Source organism: Zophobas morio, unplaced genomic scaffold (assembly GCF_036711695.1).
Source record: "Zophobas morio isolate AGI-343-1 ecotype UQ-CSIRO unplaced genomic scaffold, CSIRO_AGI_Zmor_V1 ptg000243l, whole genome shotgun sequence".
Classification (NCBI taxonomy): domain Eukaryota; kingdom Metazoa; phylum Arthropoda; class Insecta; order Coleoptera; family Tenebrionidae; genus Zophobas; species Zophobas morio.
Genome location: NW_026972347.1, coordinates 202,116 through 219,929, shown reverse-complemented (window position 1 = coordinate 219,929; position 17,814 = coordinate 202,116). Strand labels below are relative to the sequence as shown.

General features: G+C 17.2%; 1 protein-coding gene and 2 long non-coding RNA genes across 3 annotated transcripts; 2 read left to right on the top strand and 1 right to left on the bottom strand.

Moving 5' to 3' along the window:
* Nucleotides 1–584: 584 nt before the first annotated feature.
* On the top strand, nt 585–7,503 carry LOC135146579 (cyclin-dependent kinase 7-like). Its single transcript, XM_064078700.1, has 7 exons — nt 585–657; nt 736–896; nt 982–1,073; nt 1,127–1,223; nt 2,019–2,137; nt 4,909–4,996; nt 7,372–7,503. Exons 3-7 carry the CDS (start codon nt 1,042–1,044, stop codon nt 7,501–7,503), a joined length of 468 nt encoding a protein of 155 aa, XP_063934770.1. The 5' UTR covers nt 585–657; nt 736–896; nt 982–1,041.
* Nucleotides 7,504–11,102: 3,599 nt separating this feature from the next.
* LOC135146598 (uncharacterized) lies at nt 11,103–12,953 on the top strand. The gene is made up of 4 exons (XR_010283882.1): nt 11,103–11,165; nt 12,345–12,405; nt 12,460–12,514; nt 12,886–12,953. It is a non-coding gene; the product is annotated as an uncharacterized LOC135146598 (long non-coding RNA).
* Nucleotides 12,954–13,618: 665 nt separating this feature from the next.
* LOC135146632 (uncharacterized) lies at nt 13,619–17,789 on the bottom strand. The gene is made up of 6 exons (XR_010283890.1): nt 17,694–17,789; nt 17,411–17,458; nt 17,171–17,318; nt 14,228–14,341; nt 14,056–14,147; nt 13,619–13,995 (listed from the first exon to the last, which is right to left on the bottom strand). It is a non-coding gene; the product is annotated as an uncharacterized LOC135146632 (long non-coding RNA).
* Nucleotides 17,790–17,814: the final 25 nt, after the last annotated feature.

Sequence of the window (17,814 nt, the reverse complement as noted above, 5' to 3'; positions counted from 1 at the left end):
TGTTATCCTTTTTATAATAGCTGAGCTACTAATCGGTTTATGTATACATAATGAGTATTTAAAGCAATACTTTTATATTTTTAATTAATTTATTTTTAAGGTTTTACTTTCAGCTTTAAAGTAATAAGTTAATATATGGATACTACTTATATTTTTCATAAGTTAATATCGTTGGGTTTTAAAGGAGAATCTTTAATATAACCAAGGAAATATTTAAAAACAGTTAGAATTTATATCAAAGAATACCTTTTTATTACATAAATATTTTTTTTAATACACAGAAATGGTTTTCTCACGCTTAGGTTGAATTCGTAGTACTTTTATATATATATAGTAATATGGAAAATGAAGTACAACGTGGTGCGAGAAATATTGACACAACAATTATATATTAATTTTCTTTTAAACTATTCCTCAAAAAAAAAATTATAAACGATAAAACAATTATGAAGAAGTCCAAAAATCTAAATTAAGTTAAACTTTTTTATTTACTGAAACGGTAGCGCTTGTCACAAGGAATCAATCGCTTTCATACGAAGTTTTTAAGTACTTACTGTTCTTCAAGTAAATTTTATAGAATGCACGAAAATCAAAGATCAATAAACGTTCCTCGAGGAGTTGAAGAACGTTATCAGTCACTTCAGTTTCTTGGGGAAGGTAATAATTTTTTTTTTCTTCGGGATTCTAAGCGAAATTCACCAAAATTTGTTGTCTAAATTAATTCCGATCATTTAGGAACTTTTGGAGATGTTTACAAGGCGAAAGATCTCGTTGACAATCAAATTTATGCTATTAAAAAAATAAAAGTAGAGCAGGGAAACAGATTTGGTTTAGATATCTCTGCTTTGCGGGAAATAAGGTTGCTGGCCGAACTTCATCATGAAAATATACTCGGGGTATCATTTAAAAAGAATTCTATTATGATTAAAGCAAAGTTTTCTTTTTTTCTATATGTACTTAAATTTTTTTTTTATAAAAAAGCTGATTGACGTATTTAGCCATAGCAAATCTACTCCAGCCGTTAGTCTTGTACTTGAACTAATGGAAAGTGATCTAAAAAAGATTATAGACAAGTAAGGAGAGTCAGTATTTATATTTTAGCTTTTTAATAATTTATTTTCTGTAGTCCTTATATAACTTTGAGCGGCGGTGATATAAAATCTTTTATGCTTCAATCTCTTCTTGGTTTAGAATATCTGCACTCAAGATGGATCTTACACAGAGTTTCACTTTAAATTTGCTAAGCTTTAGAAATTAATTATTTTTTCATTTGGAGAGGGTTTGTTTATAGTAGACTTTGTGATCGCTATAATTTGCGTAACTTACTAAAGATTTCTGTGTTTTATAATTAATTGTAATTTGAGAAGTAAATTTAAGTTTTTATAATAAAGTTATTAATTTTTTTAATAAAAAATTAATAGCCTCGTTTCTAACTAATTTTTTATTTGCAGAATTATGAAATTATTTGTTTATTTTAAACTTTTCTTAATAAAATAACTTGTTAGCTTAATTTTTAACTATAAGGTTCATGTAATCCCTTAAGACTTTTATTTAAAGCAATACTTTCCAAAAGTTAAATTAATAAATTTTTCAAAGATTTTTTTAATGTTTTAAGTAAGTCTTAACTTTAAATTTAATAATTTTATAGATGTGTTTAATATAAATATTTATTAATAAAGTAAATCCTTTTATTTTTAATTTTTTGCTATAGGTTTTTTAAAATCTCTTCTTTTGTATTTTGTCAAAATTTAATATTTTAAATAACTTTTCTTATTACTTGATAGAATTCAGTTTTCTTTTAAAATATTATTGTTATTTTTAAATTAAGTTTAAATTATTTAAATTTTAGAAGTTTATCTAAATCAAAAACTGAAATCTCATTCTTTTTTAACTTTTTTTTATTAAAGTTTATACATACCTCGAAAATCTGAAATCCTTTTTTCTGTAGATTTTTTTGTGTTCCAGTTGGAGCTTAAATTATAACTAAATTTTTAAAAATTATATACAAATCTCAATAGGATTTGAAACCTGATAATCTCCTCGTGAGTAGTAAAGGTATTTTAAAACTTGCTGATTTTGGGCTTGCCAGAGTCTTTGGGACGTTAGAAGGTCACTATTCTCCAAACGTCGTTACAAGGTTTATTGCATTATTTTAATTATAATTAAAAAGAAATATTTAAGTAAATAACTAATAAATTTTCAAAATAATTAATTTCTATCTCGAAGTTATGTCGTTTAATGCACAATTTTAATTTAATTTCTAAATAATAATAATTTAATAAACAATAGAAAATATTTACTAAAAGAATAAGTATCGAACAAAATTTAATAAACGAGTAATAATAATACTGAATGAAAGTTTTTTGTGTTTCTAATTTAAAATCCAAATTTTAGATATCCGGATTTTTGATTATAATTAAAGAAATATATAAAAATTTATAACCAAAGAAATAAGTATTAATAAATTTTTGAAATGGTTAATAATAATACTGTAAAAATGTATTGCAATATCTTTACAATCTGATTCATCTTTAAAGGTTTCTGATTTAATAATTGTAATATAAAAACCTTAAAAAAAAAGTGTAAGTAAAAAAATGAAAATTAAACAAAATTTCATAATAAAATTATAAGAAAAGTAACTAAAAGCATTAACAAATTCCAAATTAATTTTTTTAGTTCGCGTTTTTGTGTTTAAAGATTTATTCATCAAATTTAAAAAAAATTAATTTTTTTTTTCAATTTTTTTTTAGTGCGTATTTTCATATTTTAATTTATTAATTACTTTAATTACTATTTATTTTTAGTAAAATCTTTTTTATTATTATTATTTTCAAGAAAAACAAACTTTTAAATCCTTTTTAAATTTTAAATTTTAATTCTGGTTGCGCAATTTCTTTATTTTATTCTTATATCTATTTAACTTATAGATATATTTAATTTTTATTTTTGTTTTTTATAAAGTCTATTATTATTTGTAAATAAAGCATAAACTTTTCCAATATATTAAATTTAATTTAAGTACTTATTTATATACTATTATACTTTTGCTTTAAAAACATTCCTTATTTTGTTTTTTACTGTTAGTTATTATTTAATACTGTAAAAATAAATTATATTATAAAATATAATAGTAAATTTAACAATAAAAAATACAAAAATTACTAATTTTCAATAATAAATTAACTATTTATAACCTTTTTTAATAACATATTTTTACTTTAAAGAGTTGTACGCGTTTAACAACTTCCAGAGAATTATACTACATTATTTTTACTAAAAGAGACTTTTAATATATTGTTTGCTTATTATTAATAATAATAGTAAGAAAACTCTTTATAGATTTTTACGATTTAAAAGGGTTTATTTTTACGTGTAGTTTAAATTTTATATATATACTTTTGGGTATTATTAATTTTTTGATAGGAAGTAAATTTTTATATTTTTTTATATTTTTTGTGAATTTACTTATGAATTTTAGTGAAAAATTTCAGAAAGTTACAATATATAAATTTTATTTTTTATTATTTATAATATAAACTTCTTTTTTAACTTATTAAAAAGTTTATTAAATATTATTTTGCTTACACGAAATCTTGTTATAAACTTTTAAAAACTTTTAAACTTTTATTTTTATAAAATTTTATATAAAAACTTTTTTATCCCATATTTTGTTACTTACAAATTAGTACTTAATAAATTTTTAAAAACAATCAACTCTTTTATTATTTATAATAAAAATATTCTTTTAACTTTTTGAAAATTTAAAAACTTTTATTAAAATTTAACGTACAAAAAATCTCGTTATAAACTTGTAAAAACTTTTAACTCTTATTTTTTTGTTAAATATTATTATTACTTACAAAAATTGTTATAAACTTTAAAAACTTTCTTTTTTTTAATATTTTATTAGTAAAAATATTTTATAAATTTTTCAAAGTTCTTTTATAAAAAATTTATTATTATATTCGTGCTTGTAAACTTTTAACTTTTATTTCTTAAAATTATTAAAAGCCTTTTTATTATTATTAAATATTTTTATTCATTATTTTTATTAGCGTTTTCAAAATTTATCCATTTTATTATTATTATTTTGGCGTTGCTTATATATGATATTTTTATATTTTCCGATTATAAGCTTATTTTATTTTATAATTATTATCATTTATTTTTTATACTTTTCAATAAAGTTTTAACATAATTTATATACTTTAATAAAATTTTCTTTCTCTATTATAATTATTTATTTATTTCTTCATACTTTTTAAATTTTTTTTTTTATAAATATATTATTTACTTTTATTATCTTTCCTTATTAATTGGATATTAACACCTTTTTACGTTATAAATTATATAAACTTTTTATTTTACTTGCATTTTTAGTGAAGTTTTTGTGCGTAAAACATTTTTTTATATTATTTTATATTTTATTTTTTATATACTTGATAAAGTTTTTAAACCTTTTTATTTTTTATATTCATTTTTATGTAAACCTTTTTTTTTGTGGTTGTTGTATTTTTATTTATTTATTATTTCATAATATTTAATGAAGTTTTTCAAGGTTTATTATTTCTTATATTTATATTTTTTGGCTTTGTTTTTTTTTTATTATTTAATTATTTTACTTGTTAATAAAGTTTTTCAAGTTTATTATATTTTTTTATTTTTTATACTTTATAATAACTTTTTTATTTATTATTCTTATATTTTTCTTTCATTAAACTTTTTTATTTTCTATAAATTTTTATTATATACTTTATAATGAAGTTTGTTAAACTTTAAAATTGTTTTTATTATTTTCAATATATTAAACATTTGTTTTATTTTTTTATAATTATAATGAAGTTTTAAACTTTTTTATATTTCTTATATATTTTTTAGTAAAATAATTAATATTTTAAATACTTTTAGGTGGTATAGAGCGCCTGAACTGTGTTTCAAAGCGGATATTTATGGGACGGGCGTCGATATTTGGTCGCTTGGATGTGTTTTTTATGAGGTAACTCTCAAGTACTTCATTTTTTTATATATAATAAATCTTTTTCTATATATATTATATAGAAAAAAAGTTCCGATATACTTTTAATGCTTTACCTTGTTATAGTTGCCACTGATAAGATTAAAGAAAGATTTTTTTTAATAATAAATTAGACAAAAAATTAAATACGAACACTTTTATTTTATTAATAAGTAATTATTTATATGTGAGATTGTATTAATGGAAGTAACTATTTATACATAATAAGCAAACTTTTTAAAAGAAAAATATATAAATAGTTTTTATTTTCTTGTTTATGCTCATTATTTTCATTTTTTTTTAATATTTTCTATATTTTTATAAAACATACTTAAAAAATATATAAGATAAGATAATGAGAATTAATTACAATAATAGTAAGTAAAGTAGAAATATATAAAGAATTTTATCTAGATACAATTAAAAAAAATAGTGCAAATATGTATAAAATACGTAATATAACTTTTTTTATATGTATAATAAAAGTTAGAATCAAAAAAATAAGAATACTTTTATCAATAATTGTTTCCTTTTTTAAATATAATAATAATACAACTTTTTATTTTTATAATAAAAGTCATAGATCTTATAAATACTTTATTATATAATATATTATGAATTATCTATAATGAAAATATATTAATGATACAGCTTTTTTAATATTTCTATAATGAGAGTTAATAACCTTCACTTATTAAAATATATGTATTCAAGAATATATAATAAAAATAATACAACTCTATATTGCTATAATAAAAGTTAAAAATTTTTACTTATGAATACTTTTTTCGAAAAATATATTACAACTATTTATTTCTATAATGAAAGTTATAAATATTTACTTATGAATACTTTTTCTTAAATATGTATATATAGAAGTATATATAAAAATAATACAATTTTTTTTTTAATGAATGATAACAATTTTTACTTAAAAATATTTTTTTCTAAAAATTTTTATATTGAAATATAAAATAAAATAAAGCAACTTTTTATTCATAAGTAAAAGTAAAATAAAAATAGAAATATTTATTTCATACAATTTATAATAAATATTTAGATTAATACAAGTTGAAAACAACAACAATGGGAATAATTTTATAATATAATATTGATAATAATAATAAAAATATAATTTTCATATACATTTGCAAAGTAATAGTACAATTTTTTGATGTATAGCACAAAAAAATATTTATACTTTTTTTTATTACAATTTTCATAAAAATATATAATAATTTTTTTTTTTATAAAAAATAATAAAAATAACAAACTTTTAAATTCTCTAATAAAAGTTAATAATAATACAATTAAATATATAATATTAACTGTTTACATATATTTAAATATAATAATAAGAAATAATAATAGGGTATATAAAATAGTAAAGAAAAATTTATTATAACACTTTAAAAAGTTAATAATAAAATATTATTAATAAAAAGTTATAAATTATAAAAAAAATAATAAAAAATAAAATTAATACAACTTTTTATTTATAATAGCAGAAGTATTAAAACTGTTTTTTTTTAAAAAAATAATTATACTAATACATCTTTGTATTTTTATAATAAAAAATTAGCACTAAAGGAAAGGTTGAATGCTTTATTTATAAATAATCCTTAAAAAATATGATAATAATTATTGTAACTTTTTTTGATAATAATTTCAAGACTTCTCTATAATAAAATAGTAATAAAATTTTATTTTTTTATATAAAAATAAAAGTTAATAATTGTAAAAATATTAATCATTTTTATATTGAATGTATAATAATAATTTTTTTTTATAAATAATAAAAATATTAAATCAACTTTTTATTTATATAATAAATATATCATAATAAAAGTATCATAGCTTATAATTAAAAAAAAATTTATTAAAATATATAAAAATAAGTGTTCTTATATATTTAATAGTACAACTATTTCTTAATAATTAAACTTAAAAATTATAAAAATATGATCTTTTTTTTCATATAAACAAAAAAATAACAATAAATGAAAAATTATTTTATAGAATTAAACATAATAAAACTTTTTTATATTTATAAAAAAAATAATAGTAAAATCAGGAAATAATAATAGTACAACATTTTATTTTTATAATAGAAGTTAAAAATAAGGATAATGTGAAATACTTTATATATATTAATATAATAACATACAAAAAGTAATAGTACAACTTTTACTTATATAATGAAGATTGATTTTTATTAATAAAAATATTTTTTATATATATTTGAAAAGTTAAAATAGTTTTTATATATTTAATAAATAGATTTTACTACAACTTTTACTTTATATGATAAAGGGGATTATTACTTATAAAAATATATTTTATATATATATAAAAAGTTGATAAAACGTCAGCCGCTGTTTCCTAGTGATTCTGAAATCGGACAGCTGAAAAAAATTTTCGATGTTGTGGGTTTTCCCGATGAAAATGCTTGGCCTGTTTGTTATATAATAATAATAATAATTTTTTAACTAATAAAAAATAATAGTATAAATAAAAAACAGAAAATAATAAATAAACTAAAATAATAATGATAACTCTTATTATATTTTTTAATAAATATTTTTTAAGGTTATTAATTTATAATAAATGTTCCAAAGTTATTTATAAGTTCGTAAAAACTTTATATATTTACTATTTTCTAATAATCGTTTTTTACTTTATTCTTTACTAAAATATTATATATGAAAAAAGTATAACATGAATTATTACTAAGATCATAAATTTAAACTTATTATTACGATATTATTTTCATATACATTCATACAAATTTTTTTATATTTATAAAAAATATAATATAAAAAGTTATAGAATATATAATAAAACTTTGTATACTATTATCAACTTTGGGATCTATAATAAATAATTATAATAAGTGTAATACTTATGAAAATTATAAAAAATATATAATATAACCGAAACGTTAATAAAAAAAAATTATCGTTTACTATTCATAAATTGTTATTGAAGAAGTTTAATTTTTAATACATTTTTTTTTTCACAAATTCTTGAAAAATAAAATTTAAAAATGGTTGAGTTTTTATATAAATTCAACTCTTTTTGTTTAATTTTTTTTATAATTATATAAAAGTTTAAAAAGTATTTATAAAAATGATTTTTATTATTTTATTCTAACTTTTTTATAAAATATATATTAATTCAATACTTTTTTTGTTTAACTTATAAATTTTATAAAAGCTTAATAATATATATAAAAATATATATATTTTATTTTATTTTAATCTTTCTATAAATTATTTATAATTTAATTAAAAGATAATAAATAGTGTTATTTGATTATAAAGTTAAATTATTTACTTTTATTAACTTTCCTTATAATAAAAAACTTTTTTATAGGGAGTCTCCATTTTGTTCAAGCGAACCGAAAAAGAATATAAAAACTTAACTAAAAATAACTTTTTTTATACATTTGGTAGACCTATAATCATTTATTAATAAGTTTTTGAAAAAGTAAAAATATTATTTAATATGCACAAAGAAATAAAAAGTTTTGTTTATTAATAAAATAAAACTGAAATATAATGAATTTATAGAAAAAATTCTTGTAAAATTTAAAATTATTTTAAAAAAAGTTTATTTTTGAATAATTAAAACTTCATAGAAAAGAACTTTTTAGTATATTTATTTATCAGTTCTTTTAAAATTTATATATTTTTTTTAAGAAAATACTGAAAAGTTATATTTTTTTATAAATAAAACATTAAAAGAAAATGAACTTTTTATTTTACTTATTTGTCACTTCTTGCAAAATTTAATATATTATTAATAAAACCGAAATGTAATAAAGTTTTCCTTTTATTTATCTAAAAGCTCATGCAAAGCCAAACTATTTATTATTTTAAAAACATGACAGTTTAGTTTTTAGTAATAAAACTGTTAACTTTTTTTAAATTTATTAAAATTTTATTTTATTTATTAGTTAGGTCTTGTGAAAGTAAAAATATATTTTATTATAATAATAATTATAAAAGTTTATTTATAATAATAAAAAGAAAAAAAATTATATAACCTATATAATATATAAATAAGTTCTTGCAAAGTTAAATATTTTCAGTATAAAAACATTACTCCGTTATTTTTAAAAAAACTAAAATATAGTAAATTATATGAAAAGTTTGAAATATAAAAGTTTAGTTTTTCTCAATAATACTACTGAAGTGCAATTAATACTAGAAAAAGTTTTTAAGAATTTGGTGGCATTTTTTTAAGCTTTTTATTAAAATAAAAAAAAAGTTTTTAGTAATAAAAAAAATAAAAAACTTGAAAGTTAACAAGAATTTGATATTTTTTATTCTTGATTAATTATATATATTTTTTAGAATATAATATAATTATAATATTTATATGTTTAGTGGTAATATTATAAACTTTAAATAAATAAATACTGCATAAATATTTTTTCTATTAATTTATATGTTTATTATATAATTTTTTTATATATAATTTTTAATATATATAATATAATTTTTAGTAGTTATTTTAATTATATAGTATTTATAAACTGCCAAAAAATAAGCATAAAGATTTTTTTCTTTATTATTGTATATAAAAAAAAGTTTTAAAAATAGTTAAAATAAGAAAGTTAAAAAGTTTACAATTATTTAATATTTTTGATTCTTATATTATTTTATATATAATTTTTAATATAAATACAATAAAAACTTTAAATAGTAAATAATAAATAATTTTTTTCTTTATTGTTTTATATTGAATATAAAATATAAAAAACAGTTTTTATATTTTTAAATAATTTTTAAAGTTCTAGATTATATTTATGTATTCTAATAAAAGGTAAAGAGTCAATTATATTAATAACTTCTGATATTTAATAAAATAATAACAAGTAATAATTATAAAAAAATGTTTAAAAAAAAATAAAGTAAAATAATAATTATTATAATTAATTACGAACGATTAATTAATAACGAAAATTTATTAAAACCTTGAAGTTATTATAAGAAATATTTTTTAAGTATTATAATATAAGCTAAATTTTTACTTTTTAAAAAGTTTACTTTAAGAAAAAAGTAAAAAAGTTATTACATTTAAAAAACTTTTTTATTTTTTTTTTTGTAATTTATTTTCTATACTAAAGAAAAAACCTTTATAATAAATACGAATTACTAAGTAAAAAAAAAAGTTATTATACTGAAAAAAGACTTTTTCTATTTTTTTTTAAATACGAAGAAAAAAAACAATATCTAGTAGTAAAAAATAATAACTATAATTGTTATGAATTATTAAAAGGATATAATAAACTTTTTGTCTTACATTTAATTATAACGGTATCTAAAAACTACTAAAAGTTTTAATAAAGGTTTTAATTATAATTAAAAATACTTTAACGCTTTTATATTTGAAAAACTTTTTTATTATTTTAATAAAAACCAAAAATTTTTGAAAATTATTAAAAGTTTTGTATAAAATATTTTAAAAGTAAAAAAGTTTTATATTGATAAGTAAACTTTATAAAAATATTTATTGTAGTAATTTTTATGTAAACTTATTTTTATTTTTATTTTTTATTAATAGTTTGTTTGTTAAATAATAGTAAAATAAAATTTTACTTAGAAAAAAATTTTACTTTTGATACTTTTATTATTCTTTTCTAAAATTTATTATTATTATTACATGATAAATTACTTTTTTTTAACAAAAGTGAGCGATAATCAATTAATAGAAGGCGCGTCATTTTTTATTAATAAATATTTTTGTTTTTCATCATTACTAGTATATACCGTTATTATTATAATTCTTTTTCCTTTTTTTTCAGTATTTATATATTTTTTTTATTTTTTTATATATTTTTCTGTTTACTTTCTATATAATTTTTTCTTTTTTTTTTTTTTTGTTTTTTATAATTTTAATGACTTTTAAAAATAAATTTTTTTAACTTTAATATGTTATTAATGTTATTTTAATATTTTTTATAATTTTTTTAATCCCTTTTTTTTATATTCAATCTATTTTTATTTTATTATTATTAATTGTTTAAATTATTAAATTATTGTATAAAAAAGAACAACTTTTGGGAGGCGGACAATCCGAACGTACCAGTTTACTCGAAAAAATGTTAAAACTGGACCCAAATAAACGTCCATCGGCCACACAAGTTTAATTGTTTTTTTTTACTCATACAAAAATTTTTACACGTAAAACTTAATGAAAATTTTTCTTATATATGAAGTTAATAATAAATTATAAAAGCTTTATTAGAATAATTATTATGAAACTTATATCAAATACACCAATAAACTAAATAATTAATATTATAAAAATTTATTGATAACTTCGAAAATTGTTAGCATTCATATATCAAATAGGAATACTAATAATAGTTATAATAAAAATTAAATTAATAGTGGTAGCAATAATAATAACTAAATAAACGATTAAGATTTGAGATAATTCTGCACGTGTTACTGGGAGTTTTCAACTTAACAAAAGACCACGCGGTCTTCGCTCATTAATTCAAAGCCTTCAATATGCTTTACACTGTAACAGTTTAATATTTGCCGTAAAATAATTGCTGAAAAAATATTTTAATTTTGTTATTATTATTTTTATCATAAACTTTTTTATTAATTATAAAATTAATAATAATATTGAAAAGTGTTATAATTACTTATTATTATATATTATATTTATTAAAAATTCAAATATTATATATTAATTATAAAACTATGAACTTTTAAAAATTTATTTAATGTACTATTATTTTCATCTTTAAAAAAAAAAAACTTGATATTATATTTAATATAAAAAATATAATGACAAGAAAAAATGTAAACTAAAAATTTTTATAATCTAAAACATTATAAAACTTTTTAAAATATTTTAATTTTTATTATAAAATTTAGGGGATAAAAACTTTTATTTTACTATTAAACTTATTAAAAAAACAAATAAAAAAATTTATTTAATCAAAGAAAACTTTTTGCAAAAAATTTTTTTTTCCTATAGTTTTAAAATATAAAAAAATTCAAAAAGTTTTATGACAAGTAAAATAAAAAAAGCAATTTTTTAACACCAAAAATAAAATATATTAGTATTATCAAAAGTTATTATTATTTTTATTCATTAATAGACAAAATACGTGTCACCTTTTTGAATGTTCCTTTATATAATTTATAAAAAATAAACGATCATACCTTTTCCAATATTTTGGTTTTTTTATTAACAAGTAAAAATAAAACGAAATTTTAATTATTCCAGTTTATTAATAATTTTTTTATTGCTATTATTATTTTTAATATATATATATATGGCATATAAAATTCATTATTTTTAGTGCCTGCAAGACGCTTATTTTAGCAACGCGCCTGCGCCAACGCCCCCCCAATACTTGCCAGGTAGTACTTTTTATATAAATATTTTTCTTTTTTTATTAATATTTTTTTAAATAGGAACGAATGAAACAATGAACGATGAATTTTTAGAGAAAAGTTATAAACAACTTTTGTGAGTTTTTTATTTAGAATAAAAGTTGGCGTAAAAATTACAAAAGACAAAAAGATTTAAGCGGGCCCAGTAAAAACTAGCTTGGTATTTTTTTTTATAGATCGCCTAAAGATAGCCATTCTCGTTGCAGTTTGTTATTGAACTTTTTATTACGATTTTTTTATTGTGAAATAAAAATTCTAAAAAGTACAAAAGAAAGACAAAAGAAACTAAAGCGGGCCTCATAAAAACTATTTGGGTTTTTTAATAATCTTAAAAATTGTAACCGCTCTCGTTGGTGTGGTTATTATGAAATTTTTATAATGAATCTTTTTTTTATGAATTTTAAAAAAATTTTTAATAATAAACTAATAATGAATAATATGTGGAAGATATGAAGGCAATGAATTAAAGAAAGAAGCAAACGTAGATATGAAACGCTTCAAAGAAAGTTTATGAATAAAATAACTCAACATAAATATTTGAAAAATAAACTTTTTTAATTATAGTAACCATTTATAATTATAATACTCATATTTTTTCAAAAAACAGTTTTACAGTTTTCGGTATAATACAGAATTTTTAGCATATAGCTAAGTCAAACTTTATTTATTCGTTAAAAAACCACCCATTTTTATTAAATGTAACAAATTATAATATATATGAAGCAGATATGTCAGAATAAATTCAATAAAGTTTATTCAATCCAAAAAACTAAAAGAAAAGGCGCGCAACTTATATAATTTCGCATTCTAGATTGTTTTATTTGCAATGTCGTTGGTTACTTAAACTTCGGCTTCTACTAAATACAGACTACTATTTAGACTCAAAATACATTGTCACTGGTCATTTGACTTTTTCGAACTTTTATAGTCTAACACCAACTTTTAAATTTTATTTGCAATGTCATTGGTTACTCAAACTTCGACTTCTTCAGAGCTTTAATGATGCTCTATACAAAGAAAATACACTTGCCACTACTTTTGACGCAAAGTTGAGTGATGCACGCTCAAAAGAGAAGGCATTTGAGGAGCCCAATAAATATTATATGAAAATAATTTAGTTTGACTACTTTCATAATATATTGTACCGTTATTATTATTATTATTGTGTTGAACTAAAAGAGGATACGATAAATAACAATCCAAATAAAAAATCCATAACTTCGAAGGAGGATGGCTAAACGGTTTAAAACCATAAAGTTCAAAGCTATAATTATTGCTATTATTATTTATAATACGAGAAAAGTGAACTACGAATCGACTATCCCAATAAAGTTTCACATTTTCACTTCCCTTAAAATAAAAAGTCTTTACAAATATTTTTTTCGCATGCGCACTAAACTTTTCTTGTAGAGGACTTTGCAAAATAACTTCCGTTTCTTTACCGTTTGAATTTGTTTTGGTAAAAACAAGAACTTTCTGGTCGGGGTTCTTTTTACTTTGCTCTCCAGTTTTAAGTTTTTGTAAAAATACTAATGACATACGGGCGGATGAAAACTCCTTATAGCAATAAAAAATAAGAAGTTAAACTTTTTCATTATAAAAAATAAAGCAAAGCACCACAACTTTCAGTTTCTCACTAAAAAGTTTTTTAGCTGCAAGTCGTAGAAGATACAAAGGGGAACTCCCGCCTACAAAGCGGACGCATCGACCTGGGTCACAACAAAAATATAAATAAATAAATAAACCAATGAAAAAGATGAAACAAAAATAAGCAGGCCAATGAAAAAACCCAAGAGACGAGAAGAAACCAATAAAGGCAAGTTTTTCAATTCGTCCAGTCCGTTAAGTACTACAAATCCAAACTGATCGTTAATTAAGGCGTGCTTCATAAAAAATTTGTCCACTAAATTTTTTATTTATAAAAAATATTTGAGATGTTCACTTCGTTATATAGTTATAAAATATATAAAAATATAAAAAAAAAGGCAAAAACTTATGTTACGGTATTCTTTAATAAGAAATATACCAACGGAATTTTAAATTTTTGTAAAAAAGAAAAAATAATGATAAATATTTGTACTTTATTAAGTTTAATTTATATAAATTAAACTGTATTAACTCTTCAATTTAATGTATTTAATAAAAAATTTTATTATAAAAGTAAAATGTTATCATTATATTATTATACTTCTAAAAAAGGGATATTTATTACTGCTCACTTTATAATAATTATCATTAGAAAAGTTTATATATTTATATAAAAAAATTTTTTATAAAGTTAACTTTTTAACGTTTTATATGGCATGAAAAAAGTTACTATTATTTATTTTTTATTTAATAATATATATAATATGTATTTTTATTTTTTAATATTATATAAAATAAAGTTTTCTATTTTATTATATTAATACTATTGAATAATATTAATAAATAGTTTTCAATATAAATTATTATATCCTTTTTTATTTCTCAAATATATAATAAAATTATGAATAAAAGTTTTTCATTACTTTTTTTTTAATATAAATAATTAAATATTAAGGTTTATAATTTCTTATATATATATTTAATATTAATAATAATATTATCATTAAAAAATTCGTGTAATAAAGTTTTTATTGTTTAATATTATTAACAATAATACTATTAATAAAAAGTTTATAAAACCATAAAATTCTATAAATAAAAAGTTCTTGTATCAAAGCTTTGTAATTATTCCCCTTAAAAGTTTATCATAATAAAATTTATGTTATATTTTTTATAATATTAATAACAATACTATGAGTAAAAGAGGCTTATCAAAAAAAGTTTACAGTTTCTTTATATTATACTAAGCCATACAATAAATTTTACCATCTCTTTTTCTTATTATCTTTATATTATTAATAATAATACGGTCATAAAAAGTCCTTATAATAAAGTTTATTTAGTTTCTTTATATTAATATCACTAATGCGAATACTTTAAATAAAAAATTTTTATATTTTTATTTTTATTCTTTATATATATAACTAAATATTGTAAACAGTTCTTGTAGTTTATTTTATTATTTTTATAATATTAGTAATAATGCTATTAATAAATTTATATATTTATTATTTCCTTTTATTATTATGATAATTATTAATAGAAATATTATAATAAAAATTATTTTTTTTTATTTTCTTACATCAATAAAACCTTTGAAAAGAAGTTTATCACTTTTTACAATATAGTTAGTTAAAGTAATACTATTGGTGTAAAGTTTCTGATAATTTTGCTTAACTATTAATATAAAGCATTTATAATAAAATCAATTATTATGTTTATGATTGTAAATAAAAATAATATTTTCGGAAATAAGTTCTTATAATAATACTATATAATAAATAATAATAATTACTAATAAAGTTAATTTTACTTTTTTTTATGGTATTAATAAAAATACTACATAAATAACTTTTTACAATAAAAGTTTTTTTAAAATTTAAAAATATTAATAATATCATTAAAAAAAGTTCTACTAATAAATTTTATTAGAATATTGAAATTTTTAAAATAATATTTAGAAAAGTTTTTATATAAAAAAAGATTTAAAGAAAAATTATTAATATCTTCATATCTTGTATATATATAAATAATATCATTAAAAAGGATTTATATAATAAATTTATTAAACTTTATTAAGTTATACTTTATTATTTTTAATATCATTACAATTATACTAAAAAGTCTTTATAAAAAAATATATTCCCCTCAATTTTTTATTGCAGTAATACTTTTAATAAGGTTTAAATAATAAGTAAAATATATCTCAATGAATTTATTATGTACCTTATCATATTTTTCCTAAACATAATATCGTTATCAGATAATAATAAGTAAAATATAACAAAAGTTTATTAATATTTTTATAAATTTTATAGCAAGAATATTAATACTAATAAAAATATTGTTATTATTATTCTAAGTATTATTATAATACTAATAAAATATTATTTTCTTTCCACTATTATTATATTTATAAATATATATAAAAAGTTAACAATCTTATGTTGATTACTTTTAAATTATCATTTTACTAACATAGTATTAATAAAAAATATATTAAGCAGTATAATTATTATTAATAATATAAGTTTTGAAAATTATTCTAATTAATACTATTATTTAATTAATAAAAAATTATCAAAATAATTTTATTATTTTTTTTTCGATATTATTTAAATAAAATATAAATTTAAAAAAATTATAATTTTATTAGAAATATTACTAAAAAAATTATGTTCTAAAAAAAGTTTACTATAATTTTTTTAATATTTTCATTATCACAACAATTAAAAATATTACTAAAAATTTGTTCTTTACGTAAGTTTTAATATAATAATACAAATAGATAAAAAAGTTTACTAAAAACAAAAAAATATTACTTAAAATTTTTAATTTTTAATATTTAATATAGTAATAAATATATTTATAAAAAAGTTGACTATAATTTTTATTTTCATTACTGTCATAATAAAATAAAACACTATAAAATATTTTTTTCTTAATATATTATAGAATTAAATTATAATAATATAAATATTTATTGATAAAAACATTATACTAATAATGTTATACTTCAAAAAAAAATTGAAAATAAATTTGTTTTTAAATCCTAACACAAATCTTATAAAAAGTTTATTATGAAAACTTAGGGTTACTTTTTTTAAGTGACACTAAAAATGATAATAATAGGTTTCCCTTAGACCTTCACAATCCACATAAAATCGAAATGCATTTGCTTCTTTTATAAATAATAACGCGCGCTTCCTTAAAGATAAGTAGGAAGAATGCCGTGTTATTCTCATGCGAAGTTCATTGCGTTTGCTGCAGTTTGCGTTACGGTTACTAGGATCCTTTTAACAATAAGAATAATAATAATAATAATAATAATAATAATAATAATAATAAAATTTTTATAAGTTTAAACTTTACAAGAAGTTTTTACCTCAATCCACGTGAGGCCGTATTTCTCACACGTTTTATACATCTGCAGCTTTTATAAATAAAGTTAATAATCAATAATTCACGGACAAAAAGAAAAGAAAAAATTAAAGAGCGAAATACGTAAAAAAATGATTTAAATTAGTTTTGAAATCGTTAAAAAATAGGAAAAATTAATATATTATCAAATATATATAATATAATATAATAAACTCTACACTATTTAAAATAAAAATTATTATACATCATAATAATATCAATAAAAAAATAATTATAATAATAAATACCGGATAACAAGTTATATTGTATTTCTATTCCAATATAAGCGAATATTTCTAAGGCAAAAGATAAACCACGTGGTAAGTCACGTGGTTTAAAGCAGATAGAAGTTAGCCATGTTATTTAGTG